The sequence below is a fragment of the Ammodytes marinus genome, assembly GCF_949987685.1.
Source record: "Ammodytes marinus genome assembly, chromosome: 8".
Taxonomy (NCBI): Eukaryota; Metazoa; Chordata; class Actinopteri; order Uranoscopiformes; family Ammodytidae; genus Ammodytes; species Ammodytes marinus.
The window spans coordinates 10,941,043-10,958,707 of record NC_137212.1 but is presented as its reverse complement, the minus strand read 5'-3'; the positions used below and the strand labels follow the sequence as shown (position 1 = coordinate 10,958,707).

Sequence of the window (17,665 nt, the reverse complement as noted above, 5' to 3'; positions counted from 1 at the left end):
ACAATATACAACAGGATTTGAAACACCATGCATGTCCCACAGCAACACGCTGTGATGTTGTAAAATGACATCGGAGATTTTTTTTTTTTAATATCAGCATATTCTGCAAATCAAGACTTTGTGCAGAGACAAATCTGTCTTCCACATTAAATTTAATTGACATGTTTCTTTCATCTTAAAAACAAATGGTCACATAAAGATAACCACATGGCAACAAATAAATAGCTACAGATCTTATACGACTTACAGGACAACAGTGATATAATGCTATTCTCACTATAAGCTTAACTATATTCCACTATGAGTGGAACTTGAACTGATGCTACTCCTTCCCACCACAAAACACCATTAAACAGAGGACTCTTCTTTGAGATTCACCCGTCTGCTTACTTAGATTTTGGGACACGGTTTAGCTTCACTGCTTATCAACACAACATAGAAATACGCTGTGCTAACAAGGGATGCACTTAAAGCGGCGTCTCAAGACTAAAACAAGCAGGCGAGTCAAAACTAAATAGTTAAAAGAAAGAGACATAAGACATTTTCTTTGACGTATTTTGCTTTGTTGTGGACCATTCTTCATTAGCCTGAAATGTTTTCTTTACATATTTCGGGTATTAGCCTCTGGGAATTTATGTGAAGTTAGCGCAAAACCTCAGAATGCTAATTCGTGCTCTTCACATCAAAGTAAGTGTTTTCCCACCAAGAAACAAATCTGCTCAAAAAAGTTCAACTTTTTACCCTAATAACTGCCTTTATTATGTTTTTTTTAAATGTCCTAACTTATACTCAGCTAATACTCTTTTAATCAAAGGAGTAGGTCATAATAGCGGAGTTAAATTCAAATCTATACTGTGTTAGCGTTGCTGTTAGCTAAGCTTGTAAGCAAAGCTGTGACAACTAGAAGGAGCTTCTAACAAATTTGTCATGTGTAGTTAACTCATTATTTTCTAACTTTGAAAATATAAACCAGAGCTGCAGACCACTGTGAGCTTCTGTAAAAACTCTTTCTTTAAGTGGCCTACAACATGCTACATCTGCCAGATGTTAACTATTTCACCTGCAGGTTGAAGTTTTACGCAGCCAGACAACATTGGGTAGATAAAGCATAATAGTGAAGAGTAAAAATCATGTTTTAATCACATTCTTCATGTAAAAATCATGTAATGTAGCATGAGTTACAGCTAATTTAAAGAAGAAAGGCTGTGTTGCAGCCCTGTACAGTACTCCGGAAGTGGCAGTATGTGTAGTCAATGTTATGATGATAATATAATAATAGCAGGCTAATTATGATTGTTAATAAGATTGCAACTAACTACTAAGGCCAATCTAAGAACCATGACTTTTCAAGTGCGGGGAAAATGACCATCAAAGAACTACATTCGGTGTGCCGTCCCTTTCCAACATGAGACACAAGCTGCAGTTGAGTTAAGCCCTTTCTAGTTTTGCATCACCTAATATCTTCAGATTTAAAAAAATAAAAAAATAAAAAATAAATTGCAAAAGGAAAATAGAGAATTCATCTTTTCATTGACATGAACATATCTCAGATACATCTGTAGTCAAACAGTCAGCATTCACATCGGGCAAAAGAGTCCCTGTTCAAAAGCCAGGAAGTCACAAATAAAGTGCCAAGCAACTAGAGGACTAAACATTGCGCAGAAATGGCAGAAAGAAATGCTGAATTACAATAAACCCAGTCAAAGAAAACCTGACATGATAGGTCACAGCAAAATGAAACAATTACATCTGATTCAGCTGCAGAATACATAGCTCAAACTCCTCTAAATAACATGGGATAAGAATCAGCTCAGTGTGTCAATCATGTCATGCAGTTGCCTGCCTAATGCAAAAGCTTCATATGGTTCAAGTCCATATATGCCATTCGGCAATCAACAAAAACTGCCAAAAGATTGCACTGATGCAGAGAGGAGGGTCCATGTCAACGGCAGGGTTTCTTTCTGCGCAAGAGTTAATCCTTTTACACTTGAACGCGGTGAGATGCTACAGTAGGAAGAGAGAGAATGAGAGCGGAACAAGGAACAGTCTCATTCCTCCTGAGGAGAGAAAAGGGGACGAATGCAGGACAGAGAGAGAAGAGTCTTGTCCATTTTGGCAACAGGCTTAAACAAGGACACAGGAAAATACATTCTCTTATCATTCGTGAAGAAGCATTATACAGAGATGGAGGTAACAGAGTCCCTTAACAGGAAACTGAGTGAACTGCTGCAGAGGAGAAACCCATACATACATCCCTTTAGACTTTTGAGATAGCATTATGTTACACAAATCAAACCTGCGGAGATATAGAAGGCCTTCATTTTTACAGGTTTTGGCTGTCAGTTAAGTCATGCATTGTGTTTCAGCTATAGCCTATGTACACAGTCAGAGTGATCAGTGTTCAGCAAGATGACAAAGTGACAGGAAAGCTAAAAAAATGTTGACATTGAACATAAGCTAAAAACGCAAACGGCAGAGAATAAGTTCTACACATTTGTTTCAGTGACTTAAAGGAAAAATCCAACTTGAGATGCGTTTTTTGGGCACTAACCCATGACAATTGAATGTTTGAGTGATCCAAAGCATCAACAGTAAGTCAGCTTTGGCATTAGAACCTTTAGAATTAGAAAGATACATTTAAAATGTATTAATCAGTGTAATATTTCACTTGATTGTCATAGCAACACTGCAACACTTTTATTCCCTCAAACTACCGTAGTCCATTTTACATTTCTCCTTTATTTGCGACTACAAAGTGATGTTCAGCTTCACCTTAAAAACTAATTTGACCATGTTTTTGGACTCCATAACAGAGCAATAATGATGTGCTTCCTTACTGTGAATGAACACAGTATAATTGTGTCTAATGTTATAGAAAAGGAGATTAGTAAGGCCTTCTTGAAATTACTCAGTGGCCTTCACCATCAGCTATTCTCTTAACATATCTAAAATGGCCGTTAATAATACTTTATCTCAATGTTTTTGATGTCATTTATTTTTTTGGAGGTGCAAACTAGCCTTGGTGGGACAGAGCCTCCATTTACAACAGAATACATCCAACCTTATTTCCATTAAACAATAAAACATCAGAGGTGGATTTTTCCTTTAAGGGTCCCTTTTGTTTGTCTTGTTTGCATAGGAATCACAGATGTTGACAACCTTTGATAGAGAATAATGGGAGAAAATAAACTGAAACAAACTACACCACTGTAGGTGGTGTCCAGTAAACGGCACGTGATTCCTTTGAGGGACAAAGAGGGGGGGGGGGGATCTTCCATTAGGTGAGTAAATGAGCACATAGCACTTCTGTACATGAACATTACAATATACCAAACATGATCCCACATACCTACACACACCTCTCAGGGAAACTCTGACAAAAAGCCAACGCAGATTGAAATCTGTATAAATAGACTTGTTTTAAAATTTGACATAATTTCTACACATTTTGGCAAAAGAGATGCAGTTAGAGATGATATCAATATAAACATTTTCAGATGAAACTTGTGTAAACATTTTGCACTTATAAAGGTGGCGTAAACAGTTGTAGACTACTACATCCCTGAATTATTCTTGTGATCACCTTAGTTGCTCAAAACACTGAATGGACCTTAAAGGGATCGTAAAATTGCAAGCGATACTACATAAATATATAAATACACTCGTTTTCTTTCTTAAACAGACCTTTTATGTACTTTTCCAGTTTTCTGAATGGAGTGACACAATTAAAGATAAACAAAATGTCCTTAATATTGATTAATTCTGAAATAGCTAGTCTGCCTCCTATGGGAAAAACGGTTTGTAGGTTTCTATACGGTTGAATATCAAACCATTAAAATCTAAACTCTGTATGATACTTCTATTATTGTGGCAGAGTTCATTAGCATTTTTGTAAGAGCTTCCCTGTCCGTCACGGAGCAAAAAGCCTCCCCATAATTGCACTCCTTCTCAAAATATTTCAAACACATCCTTTGACTTTTTTTTAGCCCCACTAAAAAAACTGTTTGGCCAAAAGCTGTACCGATACAAAATACAGTACATTGATTTGTCAAACCCTACACAACATAACCACAAATATCACGGACCAAAAGTTAAGTTCCTCTCAAATACAAGAAAATCCTACATTGAGTCACGAACATACATTGTCACATTAGACACTTAAGTAGAACAGTAGAATACTCATGTAAGGCAAAATCAGGTGATTTCACAGTGACGACTTAAAAAGATATTAAGATTTTAGTGTTTAAAACCAGACAGCTTCCTTCTCTTATAAGGAGTTCGGTCAGTCTGGATTTATATCTCTATATATATTTATATTGGCTTTTCACTTGCAGAACATTTAATTGGATGTGTTTTTCTTGCTTTCTGGTTAAATAGAAATACCTGCTGATTTTCTCAGAAAAGTTCATTCAATTGGCGTAAAACCAGCCCATTTCAGGAGAACGCAGCGATTTCTGGAGTGGTGCTAAAAACTATGCTATTTTGATTTGACCATTGGGCTGCAGCATGTCAACATCTAGCACGTCCTACGTCAGAGAATGGCACATCAAACACCAAAGAGCAACTATGGGGAGGTTTTGCACTCCTTCATTAACCAAGTAGCTTAACAAACACATATATAAATATGTAAGTAATAAATAGACACAAATTACATCAGTGCAAATGTACACTATGCCTACAGAGAGCATTTTGGCATCAAATTTAAAATATGAAATGGAATATAAAATCTAAATAAATAAATAGAACATATCAATACATTAAGCATCAAAACATACAGTACATGATGAAAATAACATTTGGTTGTAAAAAATAAAGCTTTGAGTGTGAAATAGAAAGCCGTTACGGCATGATGGGAAAACCGGTTCTTTTAATTGCAGGGTACAAGCAAACCGGCTGTGGTTTATTTTTCTTCTTTTGTTTGTGTATCAACACAGCCGTGATAACGCTCATGGTTTAGCCCAATGTCCTAGCAGCTTCCTGCTACGAGCAAATATCAACACAACAAATGTAAAAGTAGATAGAGAAGAAAAAGAAAGAAAAGTAGTCAAATGTGCATTTTTTGGAATATATGTGGCATGTAATGGTACACTGTAAACACAGCAGGCTAGCGAAAGCGCCGAGCGACCAATCTCCTTCAAAATGACAGCAATCCCCTGCAAGCCACTGGATGTTTTGTTCCCTGTTGTCTTTTAGTGGCACATCGTATCAGAGGGCTAACACAGAGTCAAGTGAGAGATCGAACAGCTGGACGGCCATGCAACAAGGGGGAGGGTTCATTCCGCCCTTTGGTTCTCTCAATTCACAAGTTAGCGTTGATTTTTTTTCCTTCTTGTTCTTGGCCACAGTCAGCTTCTCAGTTTACAGCCTGTCCATCCTGAATGTGTCTTCGGTGGCAGGGTCGGCCAGCACCATGTCGGGGTCGTTGAGCATGTGCAGTCCATCCAGGGTGAGTGGGTCGATCTTCAACTCGTCCAGAGGAAATTGAGAGTCTGCGTCAAAGCTGACGTCGCCGCAACCTTCCAGAGAGTTGGTCAGTTCTTTGGAGAGGCTCGGCGGAGACTCGCCTGTGACTGAGATACGGGACACCAGAGAAAGAAGTGAGGAGAGTGGTTTTGATCATGCAGTTACTTTACACCCTTTTTAACCTTTATACCATAAAAAATAAATATTTTTTTTTAATAATTATTACAATCAATTCCATGATGGGCACGAATAATGTTCGTTCTCAACGACCTCCTCACCTATATACTGGTTCCTTCAACATCCTCCCCAACTTAAGTGCAGCTTTGGTTACCATGAGCCCTTGCATCCTATTCAACAGGCTCAAAGATCTCTGTATCGAAGGTACTGCATTAGGGTTGTCAAAAAAATCGATACTCAGGTACTAATCGATATTAAACATTTGTATCGGATTAGATACTCATTTGCAGTAGTATCTATAACAACAGTGCTGTCTTCTGTCGGTGTATGGCGTACTCCCTTCAACCGAATAACTAAAAACTGATGAGGAGGGAACAACTTTGTTTGAATGATTACTGCTTGATCTTGGTCCAACATTCCACAAGCGTCAATTGTCACAGCGTATCTGAAGGACTTGTGGTGTCGCTACCTGTCAGGATGATGTTGGGGATGTTGCCGTGGCTACTGTAGCTGAGTTGCTGCGAGTCCTGTAGGCTGCTCCCAGTGAGGCCCATCATGGCTGCCTGTGTGTAGTTGAGGGTGGAGCACTGGTTGTAAAGGCCTGTGGAGCTGATGGGGTTCTCGATCATGTTGAACTGCTCCAGCTATAATATACAAAATACAGAGTACTAATTACAGAAATATAACGCAGGTTAAAGTCAGGGACTGTCTGAAGAAAACGCTTTGTCACTGCTTTTATTTTTTAAGTGAGTTCTGTGTCACCTGGTGAGAAAGGGCATTGGTCTGCCTTAATGCCAACTGCTGATCGTAGAAGGAGTCGCCGAATATGCTGCCCACCACGGGAATATGCTGGAGGAAGAGAAGTTAAGCCACAAAATTCAGAGCAAATTTCAATAAAGCAACTACACTTGAAACATAAGAATAAAACTAGCCACAAGGCAAGTTATGCCTGGCCAACAAGCAGGCATGTCAGCGATGCAACAACAGATAACAAAAGCAGCGACACAAGGTCACACAGCTGTCGGAGTGAGCGGTGACCAAAGCAAATGATTTTCACGACTAGGGCTGTGGCGATGGAGACAAAATAAGATAATGAAAATGTAAAAAGTGATGGTTTTTAATTACTTGATTATTATTCCAATTCAAAACAGGACCTATCATTTTAACATGACATTAAAAACAAAAATTTAAAAAATAAGATGTCAAATGGAAGTATGAACATGATGTGATAGTTGGGCCGATCCCTGTGGACAGGACACACAGTGATGCAGTGGTGTGTTGACCGTGGCAGGTTCACTATGACTATTTGTCAACCCAGGTGTTAATCTGATATTCTTGTAAGTGTGAGCACGCCATCCGTATTCCAGCATGGAACACTTCCTTGGCCACGGAACGGTTGGGAGAGTTGTGCCCAGGCACGGTACGGATGCTAATGAGTTAACACGCGCACACGCACGGATACGCAATGTGAGCTGGATGACGTCCTTAGAAGCAGTGCTGCAATCGTACTGGAGCACGGAACAGGCAAACTTGCCTAATGTGAGTGCGCCTTAAATCAGTGCATGAAATCCCTGAATTAAGATAGGTTTACCTTTTGAAGTACTTATTTCTAGTCCGTTTAGTTGATGCATTCAACATGTTTGTTAGACACAAAGGATTGGCCATAACTGAATGTAAACATTCATTTTGTTTATAAGAAAACTCCTCAGCGCATCTCTCACTAAATGATCTGTTAAATATTACGTTAAGAATCTTTGCCTGAAATCTTTCCCTGTCTTCCTGATTCAACATTGCCATTGACAAAACCTTTCGTAAACCAAGTAATTGCTTTACTAGATGTGGCCTTTTGCCATGACGTGGCCTTGCACCTTGAAAAGCACTAAACACATTGAGTGTATTATTAAAACACATGCAGCGGACTTTGCCTTTCTGCCGAATGTTTGACTGAAGATAAAACCCTGATGACTTTTCCCCAGCGGAGGCCGATATGTTGTGTGTGTGTGTGTGTGCGTGTGTATGTGAATAGCAGATGTAAACCGAGGCAGAGTTTGCAGCTCTACGCTCCAACTAGCTCAACTCAGGATGACAAATGGCTAATGTCACAGTTAAGTCTGAGAGCTGATGATGAAGCATCACATGAACCAAAAATACCTCAGAGATTATTCTGATTTATGGCAGTTTGCTTGAAAGAGCATATTACCAATTTGTCGCAAAATGTGTTACAGCAACATGTAAGCAACAAGTAGCCAGTTTTTTCATAATTTACAGTGCCAAGTCCAGTGGAATGGCATTTAAACAATAATCTCACAGTAAAGAATATTGTTATTGGTTTATCTGTCCATTCAAGGAATAAACAAACAAAAGGAACAAAAAGTAAACAATCTCAGAGCTCTTATTGTAATTCAAGGATCGATATATTGCAAGACATCTCATCTAAGGGCGCAATCACACAGGCCCTCTGTTGTTAGAAATTTGGGCCGGCGACAGTATTCAGTCGCAGCCATGGTCGCAGCTGGATAAGACCCACAAAAATTCGGAGGTGTTTGGGGCAATCCGCGACTACTGTTCTTCTCCATTGTTGTTCTACTAACTCTGGCAGTGAGTACGCTTGGTGATGACGTATCGTAAAACGACTTGATGACGTATGTATGAAGGAGCAATCGTGCCCAGGCCACGGCCTTTGGGAGCAGTGTGACCACGGGCCAGCGGGGGAGTGGGGAGGGGGGGGGGGGATCTTCCTGCAGCACTGAACAGGCAAACTTGCCTAGTGTGAGTGCGCCCTAAAATACATCACGATATCTATGTAACTGAAGAGGAAAAAAATAATGGTGATTTTCAAAATAGCAAAAGGGGAAATCCATTTTACAGAACACCTGCATGTTGTAATAAAATATGTATGTATCGATAACATGTCACAAGAGAAATTGCAAAGAAATGTCGCAATAAAGATTTTTTGTCCCATCCCTAACTTTAAGACTCCATCAACAAACTGCTGTAATGCACACAGTGAACAGCGACGGTGGCGATGAAGAAATGAATTATGCGGCTGTTGACACCATGAGTGGTTAACTGCTGATACAGAGAATGAAAAGCAGCCTAACTCATCTACAATTAAGCTTTCCCCCAAGCGCAAAAAAGCCCTTCCCCATACAGCAGCTAGCTCGGTGGGTTGGTGGGCCCTTACTTGAGGCGAGCCGCCGGGGGAGAAGCCTTGATTGGAGACTGGGGAGGTTGGAGACTGAGTGGCTGGTGAGCCAGTCTGATTGCGGTACTGTTGGAGGGAAGAGGGTTAGCTAACACTATGCTTTCATGCCTGTCACACACAAATCTAAAAGGGCAGGATGTGAGAAGGCATCAGCCTTGGATGTGCTTTGTATATTGAGTGTGTAGAGGCGGAACAACAGTAGAATAATAACATCTGCTGCTCCTCAATTTTAAAGATTAAGTGTTGTGTTGTAGAGAATAGTCAAAGCAAAGGTGTATTTCTGTATCTTAAGAGCTTCTATTAGCCACTTTGCTGCTTTAACAGTACACACAAATTCAGCCAAATACCTCAAAATATAACCTAAACGACACAAAAGTTAAGAAAATTGCCAAAAGGGTGAGAAGGATTGTCAAAGACCCACAAGCATCTTTGTTAGCTAAAACCTGAACACAAGTAATACAATGCTCTTATATGCAGGTAACGGGATTAAGACTTATAAGAATCTGGAAGTCAAGAGTTATTCTACAGAAGAAGAAATAATTGTAAAGATATTTACTGGGATGTGTACTGGGTAGCTGGACAACTCTCAGAGTAGGGAGGTCAAATGCTAAAGAATAAGCTAAATGAAGGTTATTTTCTGCTTCTACTCCCTGATATTCTGACTGGACTTCCTGGCGTACTTACCGAGCTGATGCTGATGCTGGCGGTGGTTTGACTCAGACTGTCTGGGGAGGGGCTGCTGGCAGAGGCAGGGGAGGCCAGAGTTGGTAAGGTGATGAGCTGGATGCCCTGCGAGAGGGCCAGCTGCTGCTTCTGGAGGTCGTTGATCAGCTGAGCCTGGGCCTGAGCCGTCAGCTGGTTGAACAGGGGTAACTGGGAGAGCTGCTGCTCCAGGGTCAGCTCTGTTGGTAAGGCCTGAGGAGAGCATGAACTCCGTCAAGGCTAGTCCCATAAAGTTATATACTGTACATGACGTCATAAAAACACCAGCCAAACCACATTTTATGTACTATAGCTCCAATTGTGGAGACACACATCTGTAAAAATAGTCTTTTATTGACTACTCTCTTTAGCTAGCTGTATGTGGAGAACAGCGTTCAGACCAAGCAAGCAGAAACGATGCAAAAGGTTGAGGCCTTAATGCCAAGTTATAACCTTTTCACACCAAAAGTACTGTGTTGTCGAAAGTTTTTTTAAACGTGGTTTAACCCACAAAAAGTAGGTCATTGCCCACTTTCACAGTGCAAGCAGACCCAGGTCTGATCGCCAGCAGTGCAGTGAGTGAAGACAGAGAAAGACAGATGAACATAGAAAAACCGAGATAGTCTGCTTAATTGTATAGTTTTGCTTTTGAAATAGATGACCATCACTGACTTTATCAGGCTGACTCTATTTGACCCCATCTAGACCCAGAGCCAACCTGGGACACGTTTTTACTAGGCCATCTCACCAACAGAAACACTTCCATTTTAATCTATGCAGCTGTCTGCATCAGCCCTCTGAGGTGTGCACCTCAGCTGCCCACGGGCGTAGACAATAAAGTTTGTCCTTCAGTTGCCGGTGAGATGCTGACGTTGGCGCCTATTCATCGTGCAAATTAGAGAGTTCACCCGGTTCTTACGTTTACATTAAAGCCAACCCGAGGTGAGAAAAACCTGTTTTAGCAGAGATAATTGACCCGGGTCTAAATGCCAGGTGAAACCATTCCCATCACACAAATGCCAGATCTGATTTGGTTTTAGTAGGGTTTTATGGCCAGTGAAAATGGGGTATTAGAGTAAGAGCCTTACCTGCGTGATGTTAACGGGTGAGGAGAGGGTGGGGGAAAGCTGCTGGGGGGAATGTTGGAGATGGAGTTCAGAGGTGAGGGTCAGCGGCACCACGGGTGGTTGCCGGCGCTGTGCCGTTGCATTCATGGTGGGCTGAGAGGAGGTGGGGATCCCTGGTTAGGAAAAAAAAAGAGTACACATTCAAATTTTCCATCATCTTCATCCGAGGTCCACTTTGGTGCACTCCAAGTTTTACAGTTTTTAAAATAGCGGTGATTACCATGGCTGGCAGCGCTGATGCCCAGGTGGGTGAGGTTGGTGGTGAGGCTGCCTGTGCTGTTGGACGGGCCGAGAGAGGGGAAAGCCACGGTGTCCTCGGGGTCCAGCGGGGTGGACAGCGGAGGAGGGAACTGGATGTTGGTCAGATCAGGCAGTGAACCGCCGGTGTTGTGTGCAGCTGGGAGCACGGATGGGTTCAACTCCTGGTCTGGTGATGGGAATATACTGAAAAAGACACCAATTCTATCAGACCTGAGAAAAGCTACTCTCACATCACCCAACTTCTGGATTGTTTCTATGACACAGTATAAGCCAGGGGTGTCCAAACTACGGCCCCGCTTTTTATTTAATGTAATATGGCCCTTTTAATTTTTTTTTTGTGTCCTTCAATTGCTTCTAATTCATCTGACACGGTGTCTCCAAATAATTTTTTCATACAAAATTCTTCAGATTAAGCCTCTTAATTTTCCTCTCAAAGTGCACCAGAGTCATGCATTTCACTTTAAAAAGTTAAAAAAAATCTCCTGGGGGGGCATACCCCCGTACCCCTCTAGGAGGGGCGGGATCTTGCATGGCTACTATTTTCACCCAGCTGGACATTGGAGCCAATGAAAACATTTGCTCCATTGGACATTGAAAACACTGGGGGGCTGAATGGCATTTAACAATAGTCAATGATTTGGTCAGCCCTAACATTGGAGAGGGGCCCCCCTAATCAAATTCTGCTTAGGGCCCCATGAAGGCTTGGGCCGGCTCTGAGGGGAAATGTATCTGTTTAATTTGCAAGGAAAGTGTTGCCGTGAAGAAGGATTACAATTTACGAAGACACTATGAAACTAAACATCAGAGTAGCTACATGTCCTGATAAATGTGTTATTTTTGCAAAGTGGCCCGGCCCTTCCCGGCGCTTCATTAAAACAGATACTTTTTTTCCCCCAAATAAAGACATCAACCTGAAGCTCTATGTAGGTAAATAAGAAACATCGTCTGTTTCTTATTTACCCACAAATGAAAATGTAGGCCTGTGTGAACATATAGAAAGGCTGTCATTCAGTATCAGTCCATAAAAACAACACAAAGGAGCCAGGAGACTGAACAAACTATCCTATCAGCCCTCTTTGGGGTTTTACTGGGTTGTTTATCAATTGTGGTATTACCATAATGATTAAGAATAGAGGCATTTATGGATGGATTTCATTTATTAAACTGGTTTGCCACCATGGGCAATATGCAGTACATTTCCATGCCTACACCAGCCTTTTTTTGTTTTATCAATGCACTTACATTGTAGCCTGGAAATCCAGACCCTGATATCTTGAACGATAGAGGGTCTGGCCACGATCAATAGTAATTTCCAACTCAAGGGGCGGCTCCTACTCGTGCATTTAAAATGCCACTGCACGCAGTTGGATAGCACTACAACCAATCAGAGCGATGCACAAGGCGACGTAAGCCCCTTTCGTTTAGCGAACAGCTGTTAAACTGTTAAATTAAACGTTTGCCGTTGTCGGTCGGCAAAATAGAACATTCCACTTACTTGCTAATGAAAGATTTGAGTGCCGTCTTCCAAATCGTTAAGGGTCGAGGCCAAAGCAGTCTCAAACTCACACAACATATCCGCAGCCATATTTGATGTTTACTATCACGGCTTCGACGTCGCATGCACGTCACTGTCGTCATCCGGTTACGTCCTCCCCAGAGCACCATATAAAGGGCTCTGGCGCGCCCATATTAGATAGAACCAATTGAAACCACCAGCCAGATTTCTGGCTTTCTTGATAAAGCTTCAACGGAGCGTGTCCAGACCAACACGCGCGGCAAATTTAATTTGCCAGCGCCTAGTGATAGGTCTGGGAATGCCAGGCTACTTACATTGTGAAATATGTATAGCTTTGTGACAGACTGCTCTTCTCCACTGGTGTTTCACAATCAAGAACAATAAAACAAACTTAAAACCACTCACTTGATTCCCGGAACATCACATGTGTTGGGCTTTGATGAATCATCCTAATGAGGAAACATAATCATTAGCCAATATCTGACGTGGCTTGAATGCATCATAACACAATATTAACAACACCAGTAGCTGTTCCCTTTCCCATCAGTACCTCCTTGTCATCCCACAGCTGCTCCTGCGCATCCCCGTCTGCGTTCAAATCTGAATTCTCCGTCCCAGGCACTGTTAGCAGCAGTACTAATTAGTGAAACAGCAAGACACAGTTTCTTGCTGTGACTAAACACATAACAATTCCAATCAGTGCAAGAAAGGACTCATCAATATCCAGGTCAGTCAAGCAGGATACAGTGCTATATGTACTAGATTCATGGGGGTCTAATAATAGCAAGGTGACCAGCCTATCTGGGCTTCATTAAATCACAGCATCACACATAGAAATACATAATCTATGGATAAACAGTGAATAATTGATCCTGCTCTCAAGATAAACCCTGAGTCAGCTCTATTTAGAGATGTCACTTAAGTCAGTACAGTGGGCCGAGGAGCGTACCAGACATCAGTATCCATTTACTCCATATACATAATTTATTAAGAGTCTGGATATACTTCTTTGTGACATCAGCCCTTTATGTCAAGTAAAGTTTTCCGCCTGCGTTAGCACATTGCACATTAATAAATAAAAGTGTCTCTGTGTCTTTGTAACTGGATCTTCCATTACCTCGTTTGGGCTGCAGCTCCTGTGATCCCCCTGCAAACACCTCCTGGGGCTTGGGATTCATGGCGCTCTGGTGTAAGGCAGAGTCCGAATTTGTCCTGTGTGTTAGAAAGATGAGATGTCAGCAAGATCACTGCCAAATCCTCAACGCTGGCAGAGAGCCCATTCTACAGGATAACACTCTGTTACAGACCTCTATAGGTGGCCTTCTTTGTTTGAAGTTTGGACATTTTGTACCAAATAGGGATTCACATAGTACTGATATTTAATTGAGCTGTGTCTTCAATATCATTTTGGCAAACAAACAAGGGGAGGGGGGGGGCTTACCTTCTCCAGCTAGTGTCTGGTGGTGGGGAGAGGTAAACTGAGCTGTACGGACAGCTGTCAATGTGAATTTAGTTAAGGCTTATAAAGTAGAAGGGAGGGGATGAAAAATTGTTCTCAGCTAATCCATAGTGCCACGGCTGTTGACTGATACACAAGTGTTATTAGGATCCAATTACTTTGAAAATAGCTACAGACAGTCAGTGTCTTGTTATCGAACGGTGAAATAGATTCATAAGAATAACCGTGTCAACAGTGCTGTAACAACACGCTATGTTGCATTCTATCGTTCAATATCAAGCTCCGAATAATTGCAGTCAAACAATTCACTTCTATCTGCTGAACAATGCAATCCGAGGCTTTCTCCTCTTTCCGTCAATGTAAAGCCCACTGAGACAAATGTATTTGTGATTTTGGGCTAAACAAATAAAACTGATTTGATTCACCACTTCTGTATATAATAATGGTGAGAATTCAGGTGAATCTACACTCTTAAGTCTCAAAATGTTAATGTTTTTCTTTTAATTATTTAAAAACACATTTGGCACATGACTTATTTAAATTTAAATGTATTTTTCCACATTACAATCTATGTTTTTGTAGATGTGTAAGTTTCTCCTGGAAGCTTTGGCACTACTGTGTTGGTTATTGACTGTTAGCTTATGCATTCTAGTCATGTTATTTAGTAGTTTCATATGGCTAACACAATCTAAAAGGCAGATTTGGAGCAGCCCTCCTATATACCCCATCATTAATTCCTTTTGTCTTTCCGACTAGATGAATTAAACACAGCAACACTAGAGAAGGAGCAAAAAATCAGATGGCAACTGTTTTGACACTGTTCAGAATATTATGTCTCTTAACATGCCAACTTAGTCACAACAACAGACTTAAGGATAATGTTCAAGCAGCTTCTGATGTCTCAAAGCTAAAATAATACGCCACAAGCTTCCAAACACACACACAAAGAAAAGGATATCTGGCGCCCGTGTTTGTCGACTGACAGCGGTCGGCGGTGAGGAGACGTGATGCGGTTCCTGTCACGGTAAACGCGCTCCACCAGCCCGTGGTGCCGAGTGGTCCGACTGGTATCCAGCACCGAGTTCTAGAGTGAACACACCGGGTGAATGAGGCCAGAAAGGCAGCTAGCTTTCACAACAAAACTAACGTCTTAGGATTCATGGTGCAAATGTGTCAAGCCATGGGCCACCCATACTGATGCTCGAGTTGGCAAATGTATTTAAAGATGGAAAGCCATGACAAGCAATGATTAACTTTATAAAATTTAGAAACCAATTTACACTGCAGGGTAAAACTGGTATACCTTGAATAACACACTTCTGGCTTCCTGAACCATGGTAAAAAAAAAAAACCTGGTCAGAGGTCTCATATCTGAACACTTTACTGCCATCATAGCCTAGAATAAACCTGCAGACTTGTTTTAAAATGGCTTTGAGAGGAAAGATTTTTTTTAGCCAATCTTTCACCAACACAAGAGATTACTGCATGTCCAATAATAGCGCCAACAGCTAAGAAATGTCAAGAACAAACAATTGATTTACCAGCCAAGAGAGGCTAAGGGCTCACCTGAAAAGGCAGGTCAATGTTGCCATTTCCAATCTGATTGACATTGGGCAGTGAGCCTCCATAGTACTGTCCACGATTCTGCCCTAGTTGCAAATACTGGGTCTTCTGTAACTGCAACTGTGCAAAGTAAAATTGCATGAAAGCATGAGTGAATGACTGATCTGATTCACAAAAAAAAGTGATGCCAGAAACAATGATCAGATGATGCCCGCCAGTTCCACGGTAATGAAATGAAAGATCAATGAAATACATTAACTAAAGGTGGAGTCAGTGGTCCTGAAGAATGCTCAACAAAATCAGTGAATATCTCCTCATCATTCGCAGCGCTTACTGTCCGTACTGTGCATGTGTGTTAACACAGCCAAGGCTCTGTTACCGAGCATGTTGCTAGCTACGGTTGGCCCCCTTTGTTTACACAACTTTTTTTTACATACTAGTTTACAGAGCCAAGGCTGTGAATTATCACCAGATTTTCGTTTAGCACACACACACAAGTAGAGGATTATGAGGAGATTTCACTGATTTTGACAAAAAATGTATTTTCACAACAAGCGTTCTCCAGAATTGCTGACTCCACCTTTAAGAGGTTGATTAATGAACAATCAGAGTGAAAACACCTTTCATAGCAATGCAAAATCACATCAGCCGACATGAATGACAGTTGACTGACAGCTGGTGAAATTCCAGTCTCTCCATGTAACACACCTGGTGATTACATTAACCACGTAACGTAATACAAAACAAGTCACTAAAGTAATGTGTGTTATTATTTACAAAAAACACTGTGATGGATGTCCTTTTTGACAAATAGTAAGACTGAACAAATGCAATGATTCAATGTTTGGATGGCAACACAAAGATATCAGGCACAGACCACAACACTGATTTAGTAGATATTTTTTCTATCCCTTCAGTAAATAGTGATAGTAGATCTTAGGTTTACACTGATGTGGTAGGTGGGCATCATTTCCAGCAATAGGACCAGCAAATAGCCCAAATGTTTCCTGGTAATAATGAGATGTTACTTATTGCGTGGTCAATAGAGCTGGAACGATGTGTTGATTAATTGAATGATCACCAGGAAATTAATTGTCAACAATTTCCATAATTTTGTTTATTTATCGTTTTAGTCATTTTCATTCTTCAGATGAAAGGACAGCAGTGGCTCCTCAAACAGATCACAGGTGCACATAATATAGCTAACCTAGGTAGCGCTGCACATGAGCAGCTAGTATCTAAAACACTGCTGGGAGGATTTTAAAAGGAGAAAGAGTGAAACACATAAACGTGTCGATGTTGACGTGATGCGGTTCAGACTTATGTTATCATTAACTTTAGCTCTTTAGCATCCAAGCGTTCATTAACATTTACCTCCGCAGCGTTCCGTGAGCTGACAAAACAGCGATGCAATACAATGTAAACAGCCGCGGGTGAGCAGTCTTACCCGCGCGGCCCTGGTGGTGTTCAACTCCTTCATCACTTCTTCAAACGCAGCCGTTTCCTCCGCCTGTTTCTGATTATGCAAAGCGATTTTTTCGCTAAATTTGCGAGGATTGTTAGAGGACGCCATCTTTCCCCTCTTCTTCTCAATGGAATGTTACGTTACGCATGACGCCGGGGCCTTCTGGTGTCGTCATCACGCACGGTCAGCGGCACGAACGTCGTGTTTTTGAGGTTAAAATCATAATCAGAAATATTTGATTAATGACATATTCTGTGTTATTTTACGCCTTTATTTCCTTTTTAACTATAATTTACTTATTTATATTTCGGTTTATCCTTTCATTAAACTATTTTTATACTTGTATTCCTGTTTTATGTGTAGCCTATTATCAACATTTGCATAGCCTATAGCCTACTGGGAATTATTGAGAAATAATTTATTTACATATTACTCTAATCATGCATACTGTCTGCTAGTTGAGGTATTGTCTATGATGCTCAGTAGCTTGAGCATCATTCTTCCTCAGGGTTGTATTATAATATTTTACATAGTTACTAAAACAGCAACAGTAGGCCTACAGTTTCTTGTTGTTGCGAAGTGTAGAACTATGTGTAAAACTGGTAAAGAAAACTACACAGTACAGTTCTGGTCAGGGATTGTATTGCTACAATCTCTCACCTTGTTTCATGTCTGTTTCTTAAACTAAAAGTGTTTCTTTACGGGAAAAATAAAGTTCTTTGAATAT

At 40.9% G+C, this 17,665-nt stretch overlaps 1 protein-coding gene across 1 annotated transcript; it reads right to left on the bottom strand.

The window, feature by feature from the left end:
- Nucleotides 1-18: 18 nt before the first annotated feature.
- On the bottom strand, nucleotides 19-17,047 carry crtc1b (CREB regulated transcription coactivator 1b). The gene is made up of 14 exons (XM_080032572.1): nucleotides 16,921-17,047; nucleotides 15,477-15,593; nucleotides 14,855-14,994; nucleotides 13,893-13,946; nucleotides 13,569-13,663; nucleotides 13,002-13,087; nucleotides 12,857-12,900; nucleotides 10,895-11,118; nucleotides 10,636-10,787; nucleotides 9,530-9,760; nucleotides 8,825-8,911; nucleotides 6,403-6,489; nucleotides 6,110-6,284; nucleotides 19-5,570 (listed from the first exon to the last, which is right to left on the bottom strand). Exons 1-14 carry the CDS (start codon nucleotides 17,044-17,046, stop codon nucleotides 5,359-5,361), a joined length of 1,830 nt encoding a protein of 609 aa, XP_079888698.1. The 5' UTR covers nucleotide 17,047; the 3' UTR covers nucleotides 19-5,358.
- Between the last annotated feature and the right edge of the window lie 618 nt (nucleotides 17,048-17,665).